The 18,145-nt window shown below is 36.5% G+C and overlaps 1 protein-coding gene and 1 non-coding gene across 8 annotated transcripts in view; one reads left to right on the forward strand and one right to left on the reverse strand.

The window, feature by feature from the left end:
• The window catches only part of BBS9 (Bardet-Biedl syndrome 9), a 380,232-nt gene extending 366,046 nt beyond the window's left edge, over nucleotides 1-14,186 (reverse strand). The window contains exons 1-3 of one of the 7 annotated variants that reach the window (XM_072964696.1): nucleotides 13,965-14,186; nucleotides 13,457-13,534; nucleotides 2,089-2,211 (exon numbers count right to left, since the gene is read on the reverse strand). In XM_072964696.1, the coding sequence (XP_072820797.1) occupies nucleotides 2,089-2,200 (112 nt within the window). In that variant the 5' untranslated portion in view covers nucleotides 2,201-2,211; nucleotides 13,457-13,534; nucleotides 13,965-14,186. Of the gene's footprint in view, nucleotides 1-2,088; nucleotides 2,212-8,556; nucleotides 8,662-13,456; nucleotides 13,936-13,964 lie in introns of those variants that run through there. The other 6 variants (XM_072964694.1, XM_072964695.1, XM_072964692.1 and 3 more) reach the window with 6 other exon arrangements.
• TRNAG-ACC (transfer RNA glycine (anticodon ACC)) lies at nucleotides 5,205-5,277 on the forward strand. Its single transcript has one exon. It is a non-coding gene; the product is annotated as a tRNA-Gly (tRNA).
• Nucleotides 14,187-18,145: the final 3,959 nt, after the last annotated feature.

The following is an 18,145-nucleotide window of genomic DNA, read 5'->3' on the forward strand; positions in this document are numbered from 1 at the left end:
GGCCGTAAACATTCAGTCTTCCCCAACTCTCACTCCTATACTCTGCAAATCTAGATTTGGTTACCATTGTGTCCACTCATCCACCCTCACCAAGGACATTAATGAATCACTTGCTGCAAAATGGTATGGAAACTTACCAGTCTTCATGTCACTAAATCTTGCCTTCCAGGTACCAGCTCAACTGCCTCTCTGCCTGCCCTTCTCAGAATCTATTACTGACTACCTTCCCAAAAACTCCTCCCTTAATGCTCATATTCTCCAGGTTATGGTCCTAAGATTCCTTCCCTCTTATTTCATCTTCTCTCCCTGTGCACTTTCACCCATTTCCAGAGCTTCAAACACAACCAGCACACTGCTCAATCCCAAATCTCTACCTGAATTCTGCCTACCAGTCATTTCTATCTCAAGCAGAACATGTCCAAAACTGCTCTCACTAACCTTCCACTCCATAATATCAACAGTAATAACTCTTTTTTTATTTTGTTTTGTTCATTTTATTATTATTTATTTTATTAATTTTATTTTTTGTTATTTTATTTTATTTTATGTGTGTGTGTATTAATGGAGGTACTGGGGATTGAACCCAGGACCATGTGCATGCTAGGCAGGCACTCTACCAGTGAACTATACTTCCCCTTCCAACAGTAATAACTCTTAAATTTTAGTGTGCCATCATTCAACTTTGGAACTTGTCAAAAATGCAGATACCTCAGCCCCCATTTAACCCACCCTAAAGAATATGATCTTAGAGGATCTTAAACATCTGAGATAGAAAATCTTCATATATAATAATCACCTCAGGATATTATGATACAGGTGGTCCAGGCTTTGAGAAATAACGATCAGTGTTTTTTTTTTTCCTACGTGGAACATACACATAAAGAACAATTTTTGTATAGCATGCTTGAGAAGACAGAGGAAGCTGCTCACAGATGGCTGCAAACTGGGGAGAAGCAACATCTCAGCATGTTGGTAACCTACTGGTGGCACCCCAGGGAGGACCTCTAATAGAAATGGTAAGTGAACAGTATATTTTATTCAAATAACCGGTAAGTATAATTTCCAATCAAGTTGAGCTTTAAATAGTTTTGGCAGAGGTGGGTTTGAAATTGTTTCTCTCTGGCAGGTATTTCTGTGGTATGACTCTTTTATGCTGATAATCTTTGAACTGCTCAGGACACCCTCTGACTAGGCCTACCCATCTCCTATCGGTAGGAAGGCAGGGCCCAGATTTTCCTTAGAAACAGTTCAGTAGGTGCTCAGAAGAGGTTAGTGCCTCCCACTCTTCTTTGCCAATATAATTTTCTCCTTTCACCTTGTTCCCCAAATTCCAATGTTTTCATTATAGGCAAGAGAAATAGAATAAATAAAAATGTAAAGGGACAATATTTATATACAATGAACAAAAAAAAGTTATAATAAGTTCTCTTTTTAAAAGACCAGTGACTATCTGAGTTACCAAAAAAGCTCAGAATTATAAATTGTTAAAACCAAACACAAATTTCAAATAGCAATTATACAGAACAAAAATGTTTTATAGACCACTTAATACATGAAAATGCAAAGAAGAGCAAATACTATAAGAATAAAATAGAATGCTGTATCTAGTATCAAAATATAAAAATGAAAGCAATGATTCAACAATTGTTTTCTATAAACAAACAGAGCCAGCATAATTTCTCCATTTTGGTAAGCAGCTTCTTAGATTCAATTTCAAAAGAATATAACTTCTCTTGCAAATAATTTCTACAAAAAAATTTTCAAACTTCAAAATATTTTACTAGTTCTATCCTACGAAATCTAATTTTGAAAAAATGAAAACAAACTAAATGATGCCTTATAATATTCTTCTGAGTTGAAGTAAATATGACAGAATCAACACAAACCAGATAAACACAAACAACAAAACAGAACTATATTTATCAGCCTGCTACCTAAATACTAATTATAAGAAAAACTACCTTCAAAACTAGGGCATAACTGTGACAGTTCACCTAAGTTCTATAAAATACACATTTAAAAAAGAAGTTGTTTTTATTTCATCCCTATAAAGCTTTGCTCCAAGAGGAAAGGTCGTAAGTTGTTTACCTTGTCCATTTCCAGTATTGTCAACATCAGCCAAACACAAACAGCCTTGATCAAATTCTTCTTTTTCTCCCAGAACAGCAGACCACCAATCACGGGCTTTAAATAAAGACATTTTCTTTCACTCTAAAAAGAAAGCATTAATTTACCATAAAAATCCACTTCACACCATGATTTACAAATTAATTCTTAAGGCATACATAGCAAACTAAACCTGGACAACTTTGAGGAAAAACACTGTATTCAGCTCTAAAATTTTGTATTTTGTGGACATACGTGAAACCACAAATCCAAGTGGGTGGAAGCATTAATCAGATATTTTGCAATGTCACTGAAAAGTCAAGCTGAGAAATTACACATTTATGTTGGGCCAATTCTCTCTTCTGGGACATTTAATAAACAACTACACAAAGTAATGAAAAAGTATTTTTTGGAAGATCAAGATTCAAACCAGCACTAGTTAGCACATAATTCCTTAACAAAATACCTAATTTCCCTGCAGTTTGGTCATTAGAAAGACTGCAGCATCTCCTGTCACAATGAGTTGCTGAGAAGAGCAAGTGAGGCCAAATACATCAACCAACTAACACTGGAGGGGATACATTACTGGCACTCAAAAAACATTCACTCCCTTTCCCCTTTCTAATTGTAGAAAGGAAGATGGAAGAGGGATATTCATACCAAAAAAGAACCAGGAAAACTGGGTTGTAAGTCTTTTTATACCACTAATTACCTGTGTATCAGGCAACCCACACAACCTCTCTGTGCTTTAATTCCTCATCTAAAATGAGGATATACCAGCCATATCACTGACTTACTGAGGTGGTGGATATGAAACTCAGTAGGATCTTTTGAATTACAGTACAAACATCACATACCCTGGGAGTCTATGAGAGCTCACTTATCTAACATAAATGGGGCTTTCTTCCATGCTACAATGATCTAAATGATAGTCAGGATATGCAGTCAATTCTTCTTATTCAAAGAAACTCTGTTCTATAAGGTAGCAACTGTTGAATTAGCAAATACTGAAGCATTGCTCCTAGGGGAAATACAGGGTTAGGGTCCTGCAAGCCTCTAATCACAAAATTTTCATCAGTCAATACATAACTTTGTGTTTTGTGTGTTTCTGTTTAAAGGTACTTTATTTAATATACTATCCATTCAATAACACTGAATTCAATAGACAACAATACTATAATGCATATTTGAAGGAAGCTTATCTATTACATCTATTTTCTCCATAAGGCACATCAAAATCTTCTTGCACTTAAGAACATTAGACACCACTTTAGTATTATTTTGGGGTACCATTTTAAACAGCAAAATCACACACACACACACACATACACACAAAACCCAAACCAGACAGATGTGGAAAACGTGTCACTAAATAGATTATGAAAGAATCCTTGTCTATAGTATAAGAGCTAAAACAAGAAGGCAAGAAGACAGAGACACTGGGTTTAACATCAGCTGGGAATGTGTGTATCAAGTAACTCAAATTTTTTGCCACTCTGTGCATGACCATGAATGAACTCAAAAGCACCATGAATACTGATTTCAGGGTTACAAATAAATTTTGGTGGGTGGGAAAACTCACAAATATGGAATATGCAAATAATGAGGATCATCGTACTTTTTAAATATGCAGATCAATCTGCTTCTTAAAGTGGGCCTTCCACACAGGCTAATCACAGAAACCAAGGCCACTTGTTTCCATAAAGTTGGCCAAGAAATTAGTTGACAATAATGTGCTGGTGAAAAATGCAGACTCTGGAGGCAGTCAGTATAAGTTAGAATCTCTGCTCCATCGTATACTAACCATGTAACCAGGGGCAGGTTCCTGAAAGTTACTGAACCTCTCTATACTTTGGCTTCCTTCTCTTCAAAATAAAGGTAAGAATGCTGTTGTCAGGATTAAACAAAAATACAGTAGAATCAACCTATAAAATGGGAGAAAATATTTGCAAATCATACATCTGATAAAGGGTTAAGATACAGAATACATAAAGAACTGGTATAACTCAACAACAACAAAATTTAAATGGGCAAGGACTTGAATAGATATTTTTCCAAATAAAATAAACAAACGGCCAAAAAGCATATGAAACAATACTCAACATCACTAACTATTAGAAAAATGCAAATTAAAACCACAGTTAGATACCACCATACACCCATTAGGATGGCTACTACCAAAAACAACAATAATAATAAGTCAGTAACAATGTGGAGTAACTGGAATCCTTGTGCACTGTTGGTGGGAATGTAAAATGGTGCGGCCGCTATGGAAACAGTATGATTCCCCAAAAAATTTTTTAAATTTAGAAATTACCATATGATCTAGCAATTCCACTTCTGGGTATAGCAAATCCACTTCTGTTTGCAATTCTTTGGAGTGTATTTTTGAAAATATCTCAGAAGGGTATTTGTACACCCATGCTCATAGCAGCATTATGCACAACAGCCTTTAAAAGGTAGAAACAACCCAAGTGTCCATTGCCAGATGAGTGGATAAACAAAATGTGTTTTATATCTATACTATGGAATATTATCAGCCTTAAAAAGGAAGCAAACTCTAACACATGTGACAACATGGATAAACCTTCAGAACATTATGCTAAGTGAAATAAGCCAGTAACAAAGACAAATACTGCATGGTTCCACTTATATGAGGTATCTAGAATAGTCAAAGTCATACACAGAGAGCAAAATGGTTGTTTGCAGGGTTGGGGTAAGAGGGAAATGGGAAGTTTTTGTTTAATGGGTATAGAGTTTTAGTGTTTTTTTTAACTTTTTTTTTATTGAGTTATAGTCATTTTACAATGTTGGGTCAAATTCCAGTGTAGAGCACAATTTTTCAGTTACACATGAACATACATATATTCATTGTCACATTCTTTTTCGCTGTGAGCTACCACAAGATCTTGTATATATTTCCCTGTGCTATACAGTATAATCTTGTTTATCTATTCTACATTTTGAAATTCCAGTCTATCCCTTCTCACCCTAGAGTTTCAGTTTTTCAAGATGAAGAGTTTTGGAGATTGGTTGCCCAAAAGTATGAATGTACAACATTACTGAACTGTACACTTAAAAAATGACTAAGATGTAGGGGAGGGTATAGCTCAGTGGTAGAGTATGTGCTTACCATGCATAAGGTCCTGGGTTAAATCCTCAGTACCTCCATTAAAAAATAAATAAATAAAACCTAATTACCTGTCCCCTCCAAAAAAAAGGCACCAAAAAAAAAAAAAAAAGCTAAGATGGTGATTTTTATTTTAGAAATGTTCTACCATAATTAGAAATAAAAAAATGAAAACTTTAAATTTAAAAAAAGTAGTATCAGCACAATACTTGACACATAATAAGCACTCAGTAAATGTTAGCCATTGCTATGATTTGTACTGTTTTTAAGGTTTGGGGTTTTTTTTAACCTACATTGAAGGAAAAAACCAAATGTCCTTCAATGTATGACTTGTTAAACAAACTATGGTACAACTATACCATGAAGTAAAACTCAGTAATTTTTAAAAATGAAGCAATAACAACTAAGGTGGATCTCAAGGGCACTATGCTAAGTTAAAAAAAAACCCAATCCCAAAAGGTCACATTTTAAGTAATTCCAATTCTATACCATTTTCAAAATTACAAAATTACTGATGGAGAACAGATCAGCCGTTACCAGGGTGTGACTTTAAGGGGTTAGCACAAAGGAATTTCTTTGGGATGATGAAAAAGTTCTGTAACCTAACTTTGGCAGTAGTTTCATGGGACAAATTTCATTTCTTAGAACTATATTCTTTTAAAAATGTGTATTAATGTAAAACCTGATAAAATCAAAATAAGACCTTTAGTTTATAGTACTGTAGCAATGTCAATTTTATGGTTTTGATAATTGTACTTATCAATTATCAAAAAACACTACTTTTCATATAAAGAAGCTATACAACTTTGGACTACCATTAAGAGCTTTCATATGTTGTATGTAAGTAAGAGGTACACTGCAACTTCTATGTGAGCATAAAATTATTTCAAAGTGACAAGTTGAAAGAAACAGGGCCTTATTGTTGCCTGTAAATCTAATATGGACAACTTAATAAGGGACAGACATTATCTTTTCCCACTCTCCAATTCTAAAAAAAAAAGGAAGCAAACAATGAGGGGGAGAAAAAAAGAAAACTCCATCCAAGACCCTCTCTTTATGCTAAAAAAGAAAGCAGTTAGAAAAACTCAAGGTGTTGATGGAGGTCTAGAAAAATTATATAGCAGGTAAATAAACTTATGAGTTTCAACATATGCAGGAGTTTCTGAAAAACATGTGCATCACCTGTTATTAATAATGGCACTATATAACCATACAAATTGCCAGGTGACTAAACTTCAAATCTCACAGCAAGTATTGAAAAAATGTAATAAATACTTCTATTATATTTTTACTGGACTTTTTTGAGAGGGAAATAACATACTTAATAAGTGCTATATATTCTTATTATGTACTCCAGATACATTGGAAAATTGTAATATGCCATACTATTGGACTACCACAATGAAGACACATCATTCTCTTGCAGCCCAGAGCAGCATATTACCCAAATTCAATACCATTCAAAGATTCACTAGGAGGACTCACAGCACTCATTATATAGTCATCATCATGGCTATGATTTACTAGTAAAAAAGACACAAAGCAGCAGGGAGAGGATATAGCTCAGTAGTAGAGTGGATGCTTAGCATGCCCAAGTTTCCAGGTTCAATTCTCAGTCCCTCCACTAAAAAATTAATAATTAAACCTAATTATCTCCACACACCCCCCCCAAAAAAAGGACACAAAGCATAATCAGGAAAGGGCCACTGATACATCATAAAGAATGAAGACTTGGAAAAAAAAAAAAAAAGAATGAAAACTTGGGAACACAAGTCTTGGCTATAGCCAAAGACAGAAATCAACAGGCTAACTAACAAGTAAGTGATCCTTTGCACAATCTGTATCAGCCAGTTCAAAAGGAGTCTGGAGGAAAGTAAACATGAAGAGGGGAGATCTGCCCAACAACCAAAGGGGTCTCCTTTCACCTCATGCAGAAAAAGAGAAAATCTCATGGGCCCTGCCTAGAGAACATAGTAAATACCCAAGTAATGGTGAAAGAGAAGAGCTTTTTTCCATCAGCCCTATTGAATGATATATTTAAAATAAAAAGGCTTAGATAACTGATCACAAGAGACATACCTGTATATTCAAACAAATATAAACACACATGACTGCATCAGATGAAAATAGCTATTATATAAAAATGGCCTTAAAAAACATTTGTTAGTGAACAGATTTTTTCAGCTTGTTAGAATAAAGGGGGGAACCTCCAATATGGAAACCTATCTCTCCAACATTGTGTGTAAATAGAAATGTTCTACATCAAGCACTAATTTCTCATTAATTTCCATCATAAAACTGAGTATCTATTCCTATCAACAAAATAAGTCAGGCAACATTTAGTTCCTTCCTGTTTCTCCCACTCTATCAATTTCTCCTTAGTCACCCACCACTTCATTAGCTTCTAAAAATTCTCCTTTCCTAGACTGTTTAGCTCTTTGCTAAGTCCCAGGATCAGCAGGTCAGCATCACCCAAGAACCTGTTACAAATGCAGAATCTCAACCCCATACCAAACAAGATCCCCAAGTGATTCACATGCACCTTAAAGTTTGAAAAGCAATGATTGAACTGACACCTTATAGCCTAAATGGATGTTTTCTTATAGCAATGCTCTACTTCCCTTCCTTTTTTCCTTTCCAAAGCTTGAAAAAGAGACTCACTTTTCAAATCAAAGAGCTTCAACTACTAGAAGATACCTATTAATCAGCTTCTCATTCTGTAGGTTATATGACTCCCCTAAATAGAACAGCTGATGGCAGAAACTCGCTTCTGCATACCCTCTCCCTGGTCTCTAGATCCGTGTCTTCTTAGGCTGTCACTGCCTGCAATTTATTATCTAAAAAATTGGAAAAGTATGGATCAGTAGAGGGATTTTTTTTTGTTTTGCTTTGTTTTAATTTTTAAAAGGTGAGAGGGTGGTTGCTAATTTTAAGCCTAGATCCAACAAATGGCTCTTCCTAACAAAACCACAGCTACTTGCATTATTTCAGACCAACTGACTTTCATATCACAGCAAAACATAAGCTAATACATAGCAGAATCGCATAAATTCCATTACATCAAAATTCTGTATACTGATTCCCCCATGATCCAAGTGATAACATGTACCACTATGGACAGTAAATTATTGAATAAGGACTTACATCTTTAAAACATTAATAAACATTGGGAAAACCAACAATTTGGGCTGACAGTCAGCAGTAGTAAGCTTTCCAGTGCCTTTCTCTCCAACAGAAGCAGAGGAGGGTGCACTGCCACTCCTAAGAAATTAAGAAACCACAAACCTTCACCTGTGCTTAATTTGCATACTATGAATTACCTTTTCTAAAAATTGCTGGATTTTTAAATGACAGCTTAGGCTACAGGACAACAGATTTCAAAAGGGGGTTTCTAGTTTGGCTTCAAAGATGGATTTGACAGCAAGTCTGGACAACTTCAGGTTGCTAGATATCCCTGTTTATTTGCAAAAAAAAAAAAAGAAAAGAAAAGAAAAGCTTAATCCTTTGGCTCTAACAAATAAAACACACCTACAAAAAAACTTCTCTTTGAACACAGTAGTTGTGTTCCTAAGAAACTTGTATATGATAACCTTTTTACTTGCTTTTAAATGTAAGTCTTATAGACACTAGAGCACCTTGATATCTAATGGAAATCAGATCAAATCTTTTCAGAACATAAGTATGTCTCCAAAAAATCATATGCTATGCAATTTAAAGTTTCAGAGCTGAAAGTTCTACTTTCAGCATGCCATGTAAGAAGCTCCATGAACCCACTACCCAGTGAAATTGTGAAAATTATTTTTAAAAACAACCCTTCAAAGTCTCTGGAAATTGTCCTAGGAGCATACACAAATAAACATTAAAAATCTAAAACGCAGTAAGACTAAGTAATATTTAAACTACTTTAAACTAGAGTAAAAACAGTAAGAGTCTGTAGTATTTAAACCAAGATTCACTCCTCTCCACACTCCTCGCTCAACAAGATGGAAACTGCACTCCAGACTGGTACAGCCAAGAACAGAGGTACTCTCTCCCCACAGTTCCTAGTCAGAGAAATACTTTCCAGCAAGGGCAGGACACCGGCATTACTCATCTTGCTCCTAGCCATCTGCTGCTGACTAAATAATAGTCATTCTTGTGTACACGTGATTTAACTTAAGTTTTATGCTAACTAGAAAAGCCTGTCTTATATAGCCTGTCAAATAGGCATTGTACATCTGCTTGACCATTAAAGAAAAGAGTACATTTTTTAAAAATCAAGATAGAGTAACTGTGATACAGGCATTCAAAATGGAGCCAGATGGCCACTGTGGATGTGGTCTCAGACATATTCCTACATCACTGAGAACTTGAATTTTTGAATTGTATCAAACTCAAGGACATGAACAGTTGTTTTCAAAACAATATCTGCCAGCAGCTACTAGCTGCAAATTTATACTGTCAAGGTCTCTCCTCGTAGCTATGCATCCATTTCGGACCCCAACCAATCCTTGCTTAACAAGCATCCTTACTTCTTGGCAGCTCCAATCCTAATTCTTGACAAACAGCTCATGTAACTTTGTGGGTTTTGACTACATAAGCCTCCCCCATTTTGTAGTGTGGAGGAACACAATTCAAGTGCTTCTTTAATCTGTATCTCCTGGGCTACAGTCCTTAGCTTGGCCTGAATAAAACTCTCTTCTATCCCTTACTAAAGAATGTTCATTGATTATTTGGCATTCCTCAAACACTTAAACATAGAGTGATCATATGATCCAGCAATTCCACTACAAGGTATCTACCCAAGAGAGATAAAAACGTTAAGTCCTCATAAAAACATATACAGGAATGCTCATAGTAGCATTACTCATAATATCCAAAAGGCGGAAATGCCCCAGATATCAATCAATTGATGAATATATAAACATAAAGAGGCATGTGCATGAAATGGAATATTAATCAGTGATAAAAAGGAATGAAGCACTGATACATGCTACAACATGGATGAACCCTGAAAACATGATAAATCACAAAAGATCATATAGTATATGATTCCATTTATAAAAAATGTATAGAATATGCAAATCCATAGAGACAGAAAGTAAATTAGTGGTGCCTTAGGTCTGGTGAGAAGGAGAGGGCAAGAAAGTTACAGATGAAGGATGCAAGGTTTCTTTCTGAGGTGGTAAAAACATTCTAAAATTGACCGTGGTACAACTTACGGTTGTACATATCTGTGAACAGACCAAAAAAAGCATTGAATTGTATACATTAAATGCGTGAATTGCATGGTATGTGAATTATATTTCAATAAAGCTGTTTTTTTTAAGTAAATAGTGATGGACACATGGGGGGACACACAGATTCATATTATTTATGCTTTGTTTATGTTTTAAATTTCCCATAATAAAAAATAATAAAAGAAAGTTTTACTTTTTTTTAAGTAGATACACCTGTATTTTGGCCACAGTTACCACTTTATCAGAGGAACAAAAGGTTGGCAAATTAAATTCAGAAGATTAACAAATTAAACCCTTTCTCCTGGAAGGACATCCCACCGCACTGAGAGAAAGAAAAATTAACCATAAATTAAGACTTAAATAAAATGCTAATTCACTTTCCACTTTCAAAAAGATACAGGCCTTGACTTTAACATATCCAGGTAAGCAGCCAGATGGTGGAGATCAGTTACTGGCAGGTTAGAAAGAAGAACAGGAACATGGTAATAAGGCATATTTTAGTCATGAAACCTGGCTTTTCTGTTACAAAAACAAATAAAATGTATTCCAAACAACAAAAAATTAAATACATATAAACTGATTTTAATTAGATTTAGTTAACTGTCTTCAACAAAAATAAGAAAAGAAGAACTTGCATTTTATCCCCTATTCATTCATTATTGATTTCCAGCTCCTTAATGATTTGGTTTTTTAATAAATATAAAACAAAAAAACAAATATCAGGTTTTCCATAGATATCATCTCTCTCCACTGGAAAAGAAAATAATAGCTAACATTTATTAATCATTTACTAAGGTCCCAGGAACTATTCTCAGTCCTTTGCAAGTATTCTATTTTACTCTTCATAACAAAACTACAAAGTAAATCAAAGATACTATTTTTCAGGCATCCCTGAATACAGAGAGGTTAAGAAACCTACCCAAGTGATCACAACTAAGTGGTGAAAGAAGCATCCAACACCAGGCTGCCTACTCCAGAACTTTAAATAAATGCAGCTACCTCACGAAAATCAAAAAGCTATAATTCTCTTAATATTAAGTCTAATAATTGCAAATTCAAACTTCAGGAAAGTATCTCATGCATTTAATTAAATTTCTTAAGAATGATTAGAAAACAACAGTTTGAAGGTTTTAACAGGTGCATATCTATGAATAGCCACAAAAGATTGATTTCTTACGCCTTATTAGAATAAGTAAGAGATTATCTCTTTATCCCCTAAATTCTAGAAATTCTCTTCCACACTTACCACTTTCTTTTTTGCTTTAATACTTATATACATATTATCTTCCAAACCAAGTTTACTCAGATTTAATTTTCATTTAAGATGTGAATGTTTTAACACTTCAATTGGCCTAGTCCTAAAATATGGAAGGATGACTAGAAGAATGGCTATAGCAGTGATAACCCAAAGAATCCTGTAGAAGGAACATGTAGGTTAGATGAAAGATTCTGGAATTAGATTCTGATGTTTTTCATTTTTGGGGCTTTGTTTTCTCCATGCTATGCTAGTGCCACCTCAAATTTTGGAATGTAGGGTTCAGATCTTCTAGTCCAAGAAAGATGACAAATGCATATAAACTTAGAAGGGCAATGTTGAAGACTGTATTATAAGGGCTCAGTGTCAGAACTTTCAATAAAAGCCACAGAAGACAAACGAGCACAGGAGACGAAGTTAGGCAGACCTGGGTTCCCTCTCTGACTCCACACACCAGCAATGTGAACTTAGATAAGTCTCTCATCCTCTAGACTCCCAGCTGTCCTGGGAGGTGGGAGGATAAAATGGCCTAACACATGTAACTACTTAGCCCAACACCCAACCCATAGGGAGCACTCAAATGTCATAAATGTCAGTAGTAACCTAATAGTAGTAATAGCAGTAGTGGTGGTAGTGGTTGTGGTATGTTGTGAGCAAGATAAAATTACAAATGTCAATCTGACCTTCTGGAATGAAGATTTAAATTGGACAGTCAAAGGATGATAGTAATCTTTCATCAAAATGTTAATCAGCAGGGATGTTTTATAATAACTTCATGTGTTTCAATAACTGAGAAATATTTGAAAGTCTTTATTCTGAGGGATAAGACTTGCTATATACATCAAATGGTGTAAAACTTTAAAAATACTATATACCATTGATACTGGGTATTTTTTCCTTCAAAGAATGTTTCCATTAAGAAGGTGTATCATAAACATAAGTGTGTAGTTGTAATTTAAGGACAATTACACATAATTACACAAAATGAAAAATTCATTAAACTTTCATAAATAACTTGTAAATCATTTGCAAGATTTAAAAACTTTCTTTTCTTATATTCTTCTAAATAACGGTTCAGTCTATTCACACACAAAAAAAAAGACTCAACAATTATTCTCTCTACATATTTCTAACAAGTTACAAAATCTCTCCCTCTCTGAATGTTGGCGGACTTTAGCTAAGACCTTTAGTTTTCCCTCCACAACTTTAAGTTGTGGATGTCTGTGATATGATTTCATTTCTAAAGTAAAAGTGAGATGGAAAAAAAGCTTTAGGAAATTGGAGTCAACTGCAGGACTGGCTCGGGGAAGGGAGATGCTAATAAAATCACCTCAGTTCACCTAAAGTGCTGTGGTCTGCAATGCAGAGGGAGAAGGAGAAGCAATAATCCTATTGCAACAAGGAATTACGGGTATTAGTACATGCATCCTACTTCAGTCATAGGCTGGGAACTGCTTTGACCATTAGCTCACCAGACCTGTTGAAGTGTCACGGGAGAAGGATGCTGGGCACCACGTGACATTCCTCAAAAAATTCTTAATCACTCTTCCTCACACACACACACACACATTGCTCTGTTAGTTGTGTTTTTGTTTTGCTTTGTTTTGAATGCAAGCATCCTTCCTAGGAAATCTATCGCCCTATATCCCCCGAAACATGGTATCAGAGAATCAGCCTTGACCACAAAATAAAACACAGAAAGGGCATTCATACACCCAATGTTTCATTCCAGACATACTTTCCTACCTGATGCCGACTCGGGAGGGTCCTGCCCCACCTTTCTTTGAACTCTCTTCCCTCAGGACGTCTGACGAGGTCCCTGAGCTGGAAAAAGAGCAAGAACGGAGGGTGCAGAGAAAAGCAACCCTTAATATTCCCTCTGGTTCTCCTGCTCCAACGTATTCCACGTCCCAGGGAAAGAGAGCGCCTCACCAGGTAGCACCACCAGCTCCAGAGTTAGAGCGATCCCACCAAGAAGCTCCCCTGCATCCACACTATCACCCCCGGAGACAAGCGGGGAAAACGGCATCAATTCTTTGGAAGAGACCAGGTAGGCGAGAACAGCGGAAAGTCCTGCTGCTCACAGAGGAGGAAATTATGAAGGAAGCGGTGAGTGGGATTTAGCAGAAAAGGGACAGCAGCAACGGAAAGGACACCTCCTCACTCCTGACTAACTCCAAGCCATCTTCGCCTTGTTGTCATAGCGCTTTACAACGAAGGCTACTGCGCAGGTCAGATAGCTAAGCCCCGGTACCTTCTGGGAGTTGTAGTCCTGAGTCTCTGAGGAGAGTGGAAGGTGGAGAAATTTTTCTTACTGGGCCACGGTTAGAATCAAATTTCTACTGGGAGGGGCTGGAATGAACCCCTGCCGGTCATCATTAGCACAAAGATAGATAAAGAAATAATACAATAGCCCTCTTTTGTTCTTGGACGGTTCCTTGGACGCAGTCTCTGAAGAAGACCCGCCTCTCCCCTCCGCAGCAGACTCAAGCCACGCCCCCTCCCCTTCTTTCCCGCGCTCCCGCCTCTCGTCGCTCGCAGACGGGACTTTCCGCGGGGGCGGGGCTCTCCAGGGGCGGGGCTTCCGAGGCCTGCAGCCACCCGGCTACCGCTTTTTTCCGAACTCGCAGGCTCGGGAGACCGTCCACGGACCCAGCAGCTGCCGCGAGGGTGGGCGCGGTAGCGAGCGCCACCTTGTGCGCCCTGGCGTTGGGGGTGGTGCTGGCCCAGTCTTTTTTCACCTTGCAGAGGAAAACGGTTCAGAAGACCAAGATCATCAAGATGGTGAGGCATTTGGAGTTTCCAGGTGTTTATTTTTCTCTTGTAGGAAAAATGCTGCTTAGAAGTTACTTGTACATGTCTCCTGATTACATGTGCTAATTATTCTCTTTAGCATATACCTTGGAATGGATTTTCTGGTGTATAGTATACAAATGTTCAACTTTACAATTAAACAAAATAATAATGACATTTTCAAAACATTTATTTCATCTCTGCTTACAGATTCACCGTAGGTATAATACTCTTGTCAGTCACCAACCTCGAAATTTTGTTTTGCTTTTTTCACTGGATTTTAGCTTAGGCTTTAGATTTTCTGTTTTTCAACACTAATTCACATTCCCACTAGAAAATGAAGTTCTAAATTAGTACATTTCTTAAAGACAAAACAAGTTCATAAAAATCATCAATAGTATTAATTTTTAATACTGTGATATTATTAAACCATCACAGCACTGGTTGTAAAAAAAATTTTAATGTCAGTTACTTAGATTGCCAATAATAAGAGCTTAGGAAAATTAGATAAAATGCTATTCCACCATTAAAATTCAAATTATTGAAGCGTTTTGACTTGAAAAAAATGATCATAGGTGGAAAAAAAAAGTCTTTAAAAATACCATTTGGTATCATGTTTATAAAGAAAAAATATGGAAAAATATTGGAAGTAATTTTTGCAAAAATATTAACAGTAGCTATTTATTAATGGGCCTAGTAGTCATTTAATTTTTCCTTTGCTTTTTCAATGTTTTCAATATTTATTCAATGGCCATGTATTACCTTTGTAATTGGAATTAAAGTTTTTAAAATAATACAATGATAGAATAAAATACTGTCTGCAAATAATTAAATGAAAATTACCTTGAATTACTAATTTTTTACACCTAAAATTTAACTTTATTTTAAAATATGAGGAACAAATATAGCATAAAGTTAAACTTGATAAAAATCAAGTGATGAATCCATGGTACCATTTGAAATATTTCACACCTTGAAAAGTAAGAAAGATTTTTTTGGATTCCAATATCATACAGTATTTGTCTTTCTCTGTCTGACTTATTTCATTTAGCAAAATGCCCTCCAAGTCCACTCATGTTCTTGCAAATAGCAAAATTTTCATTCCTTTTTATGGTTGAATAGTATTCTATTGTGTGTGTGTTTGTGTGTGTGTATCTTCTTTATCCATTCATTTGTTGATGGACACTTGGGTTGCTTCCATATCTTTTTTTTAACTGAGTTATAGTCAGCTTACAATGTTGTGTTGAATTACTAATTTTTATTTAAACCTTCTAAGAAATGTAACTGCTTAATTAAAAATAAATAATAAGTAAAAACCTCTTTGTGACAGAGGAAGCTTCTGAAAGCTTGAGATAGCCATTTGGCTGGTCATTTCCATCCCCACTGCCCCACCAGACACATGAGTGAAGCCATCCTAGATCAACCAACCCCAGCAGAGTCCCCAGCTAACTGCAGAGATCAGTTAAGCCAGCCCAGACCACAACTGCCCATCCAACCTATTTCATTTTTTTTTAACTCATACATATTAGACACATAAAGGACTATACTGATCATCAAGGCTATTTATTTATTGATCCACATACTCAATATCTAAAATATGTGGCAGGCACTATGCTAAGCATGTTAGAACATTTAATATTAAGAGCACAGATCTTAGTCATTTTTTGCCTTAACTAATAGGACAAAATAAGTTTGGAAAGAAGTAATACCTTAGCCTATTCATGTGTGATGCCCTCTGATATTTCTACTTTCTATTCTTTTCTATTTTATTTCATTGTTTAAAATATTGCTGGCTATTTCCTAAGTTGATTTCACAATCCTTTAACCCTTGACCCAGTCTGAAAAGCATGACTATAAAGCTTATCATTCCAAATAAATATTTGTGCAACGAATGAATGTCATTCATATAGGCAGATTTGGCACAGCAAGAGCTATAGAATATGGTATCAAGAGACATGTGTTTAAAATTCAAATTTGATAATGACTCTTCCCTACTTTATTTTCTTCATTACCTTCCTACCACACTTAGCATTGAGATTCAGGTTCTACATAGGGTCTGCAAAATTCTGGATAATAATAACCTCATCTGGTTTGCCTCTCCAGCTTCATCTCATGACTGTCCCTTGCTCCCCAGGCTCCAGCTATACACTGGCCTTCTCTCTGTTTCTCCTGTGCATGAAGTCCCTTTCCACAGGTTGCTCTGCCTCCCAGCATACTTTCCTTTCTTTTCTCCACCAGATCCTATTCACCCTTTAAGCCTCTGCTGATGTGCCCTTTCCCCTGGGAAGACTTCTTGGCCAACCAGTAGCGTAGGTATTGTCATATGTCTTCACAGAGCTAATCATAATTGAAATTTTAATATGTGAGTAATTATTGGTTCAACATTTTTCCTACATAAGCTTCGTGAAGGCAAAGACCTGCTTGTTCCCTGCACTTAAATGTCATTCACATAGCAGATTTCATTTAGTGTTTGATGAATGAATAAATAAATGACTAGATGGACGAATGACTGAATGTTTGAGTTTTTACTGGCTCTTTTGTCCACTTCTAAACCTTGCAGCTTCTGCCTCTCCCCAGACGACTTAATGATGCATGTTTGATACATCTAAGTGGCTCACACCAACCAAATTAGGCCAGAATTGTTCCTCCCTTCCTGGCGAGGCTTTGTTTCTGGCCAAGCTTGCATGCCTGATGCCACCCACTCTTAGTGGGTGGGTTCTTGCTCAGGAGGCTGCATACAATAAGGATCCAGAAGGACCCACCTCAAGCATGTGGAATCACGCCAGTAGCTAGAGCTATCACACAGCTGAGACCAGGGACTCCACTGTCCAGAGCTGAGCTGTCAAAGCTCCCAGTATCCTCACCTCTCCACTTGTGATAACTCTAGGAGGTTACTCAAAGTGTTAAAAAGGAAATCAGAAATCAGACATTGTTTGTGACAGAATTCTTAATCACAAACAACAGAATCCACTCTAGCTGTTTTAAATATAAAGTAGCTAATTTTAAGGGAATCAGGTAGTTCACTGTGCCTCTGAGAGACCCAGAAAACCAGACTTGGACCTTCACAACCAGGAATGCTGTGGCCAAGGCAGAGTGGCCAGAAGAAACATGCAGCTAGACTGTGGGCTGACACCACCAGGATGCTATGATATAAGGAATGGACACAGGTAAACCTTGCTGCACTGCCCAGAAGAACCAGACACCTCTGACTGACATCAAATGAAAGCGCTCCAGTCAGAACTGCTAAATCAAGGCCCTTGGGAGTTCCTGATACACAGAAACTGCTGAGAAAAAAATGCTCATTATTTCTTTCCAGTAGGTTTGGAGTGGTTTGTTTTGAAGGAGCAATTATCCTGAGACCTCAAAGACGTGTCAGGCTTTGGGGCTATACAGCTAAGGGGCAGACCCTGAACAGTGGTGCCCCCTGCAGCTCCTGGGTAGCTAGAGAACTTTCCTCACATCTCTTATTTCCTTTCTCTTTAATTTTAACACTTACCATTGGTAAACCGACATGGAAAAATATGGAATCTCACTAAGAATGTCACTGGTTGAGAATAGAATCAGAAACTGGGACTTGGCTAGTCTTAAAGCATATTTCCTTTGAGATGGGGCCAAATCTGATTGATTTGACCCCTTTTTTCT

Source organism: Vicugna pacos, chromosome 7 (assembly GCF_048564905.1).
Source record: "Vicugna pacos chromosome 7, VicPac4, whole genome shotgun sequence".
NCBI classification, from domain to species: Eukaryota; Metazoa; Chordata; class Mammalia; order Artiodactyla; family Camelidae; genus Vicugna; species Vicugna pacos.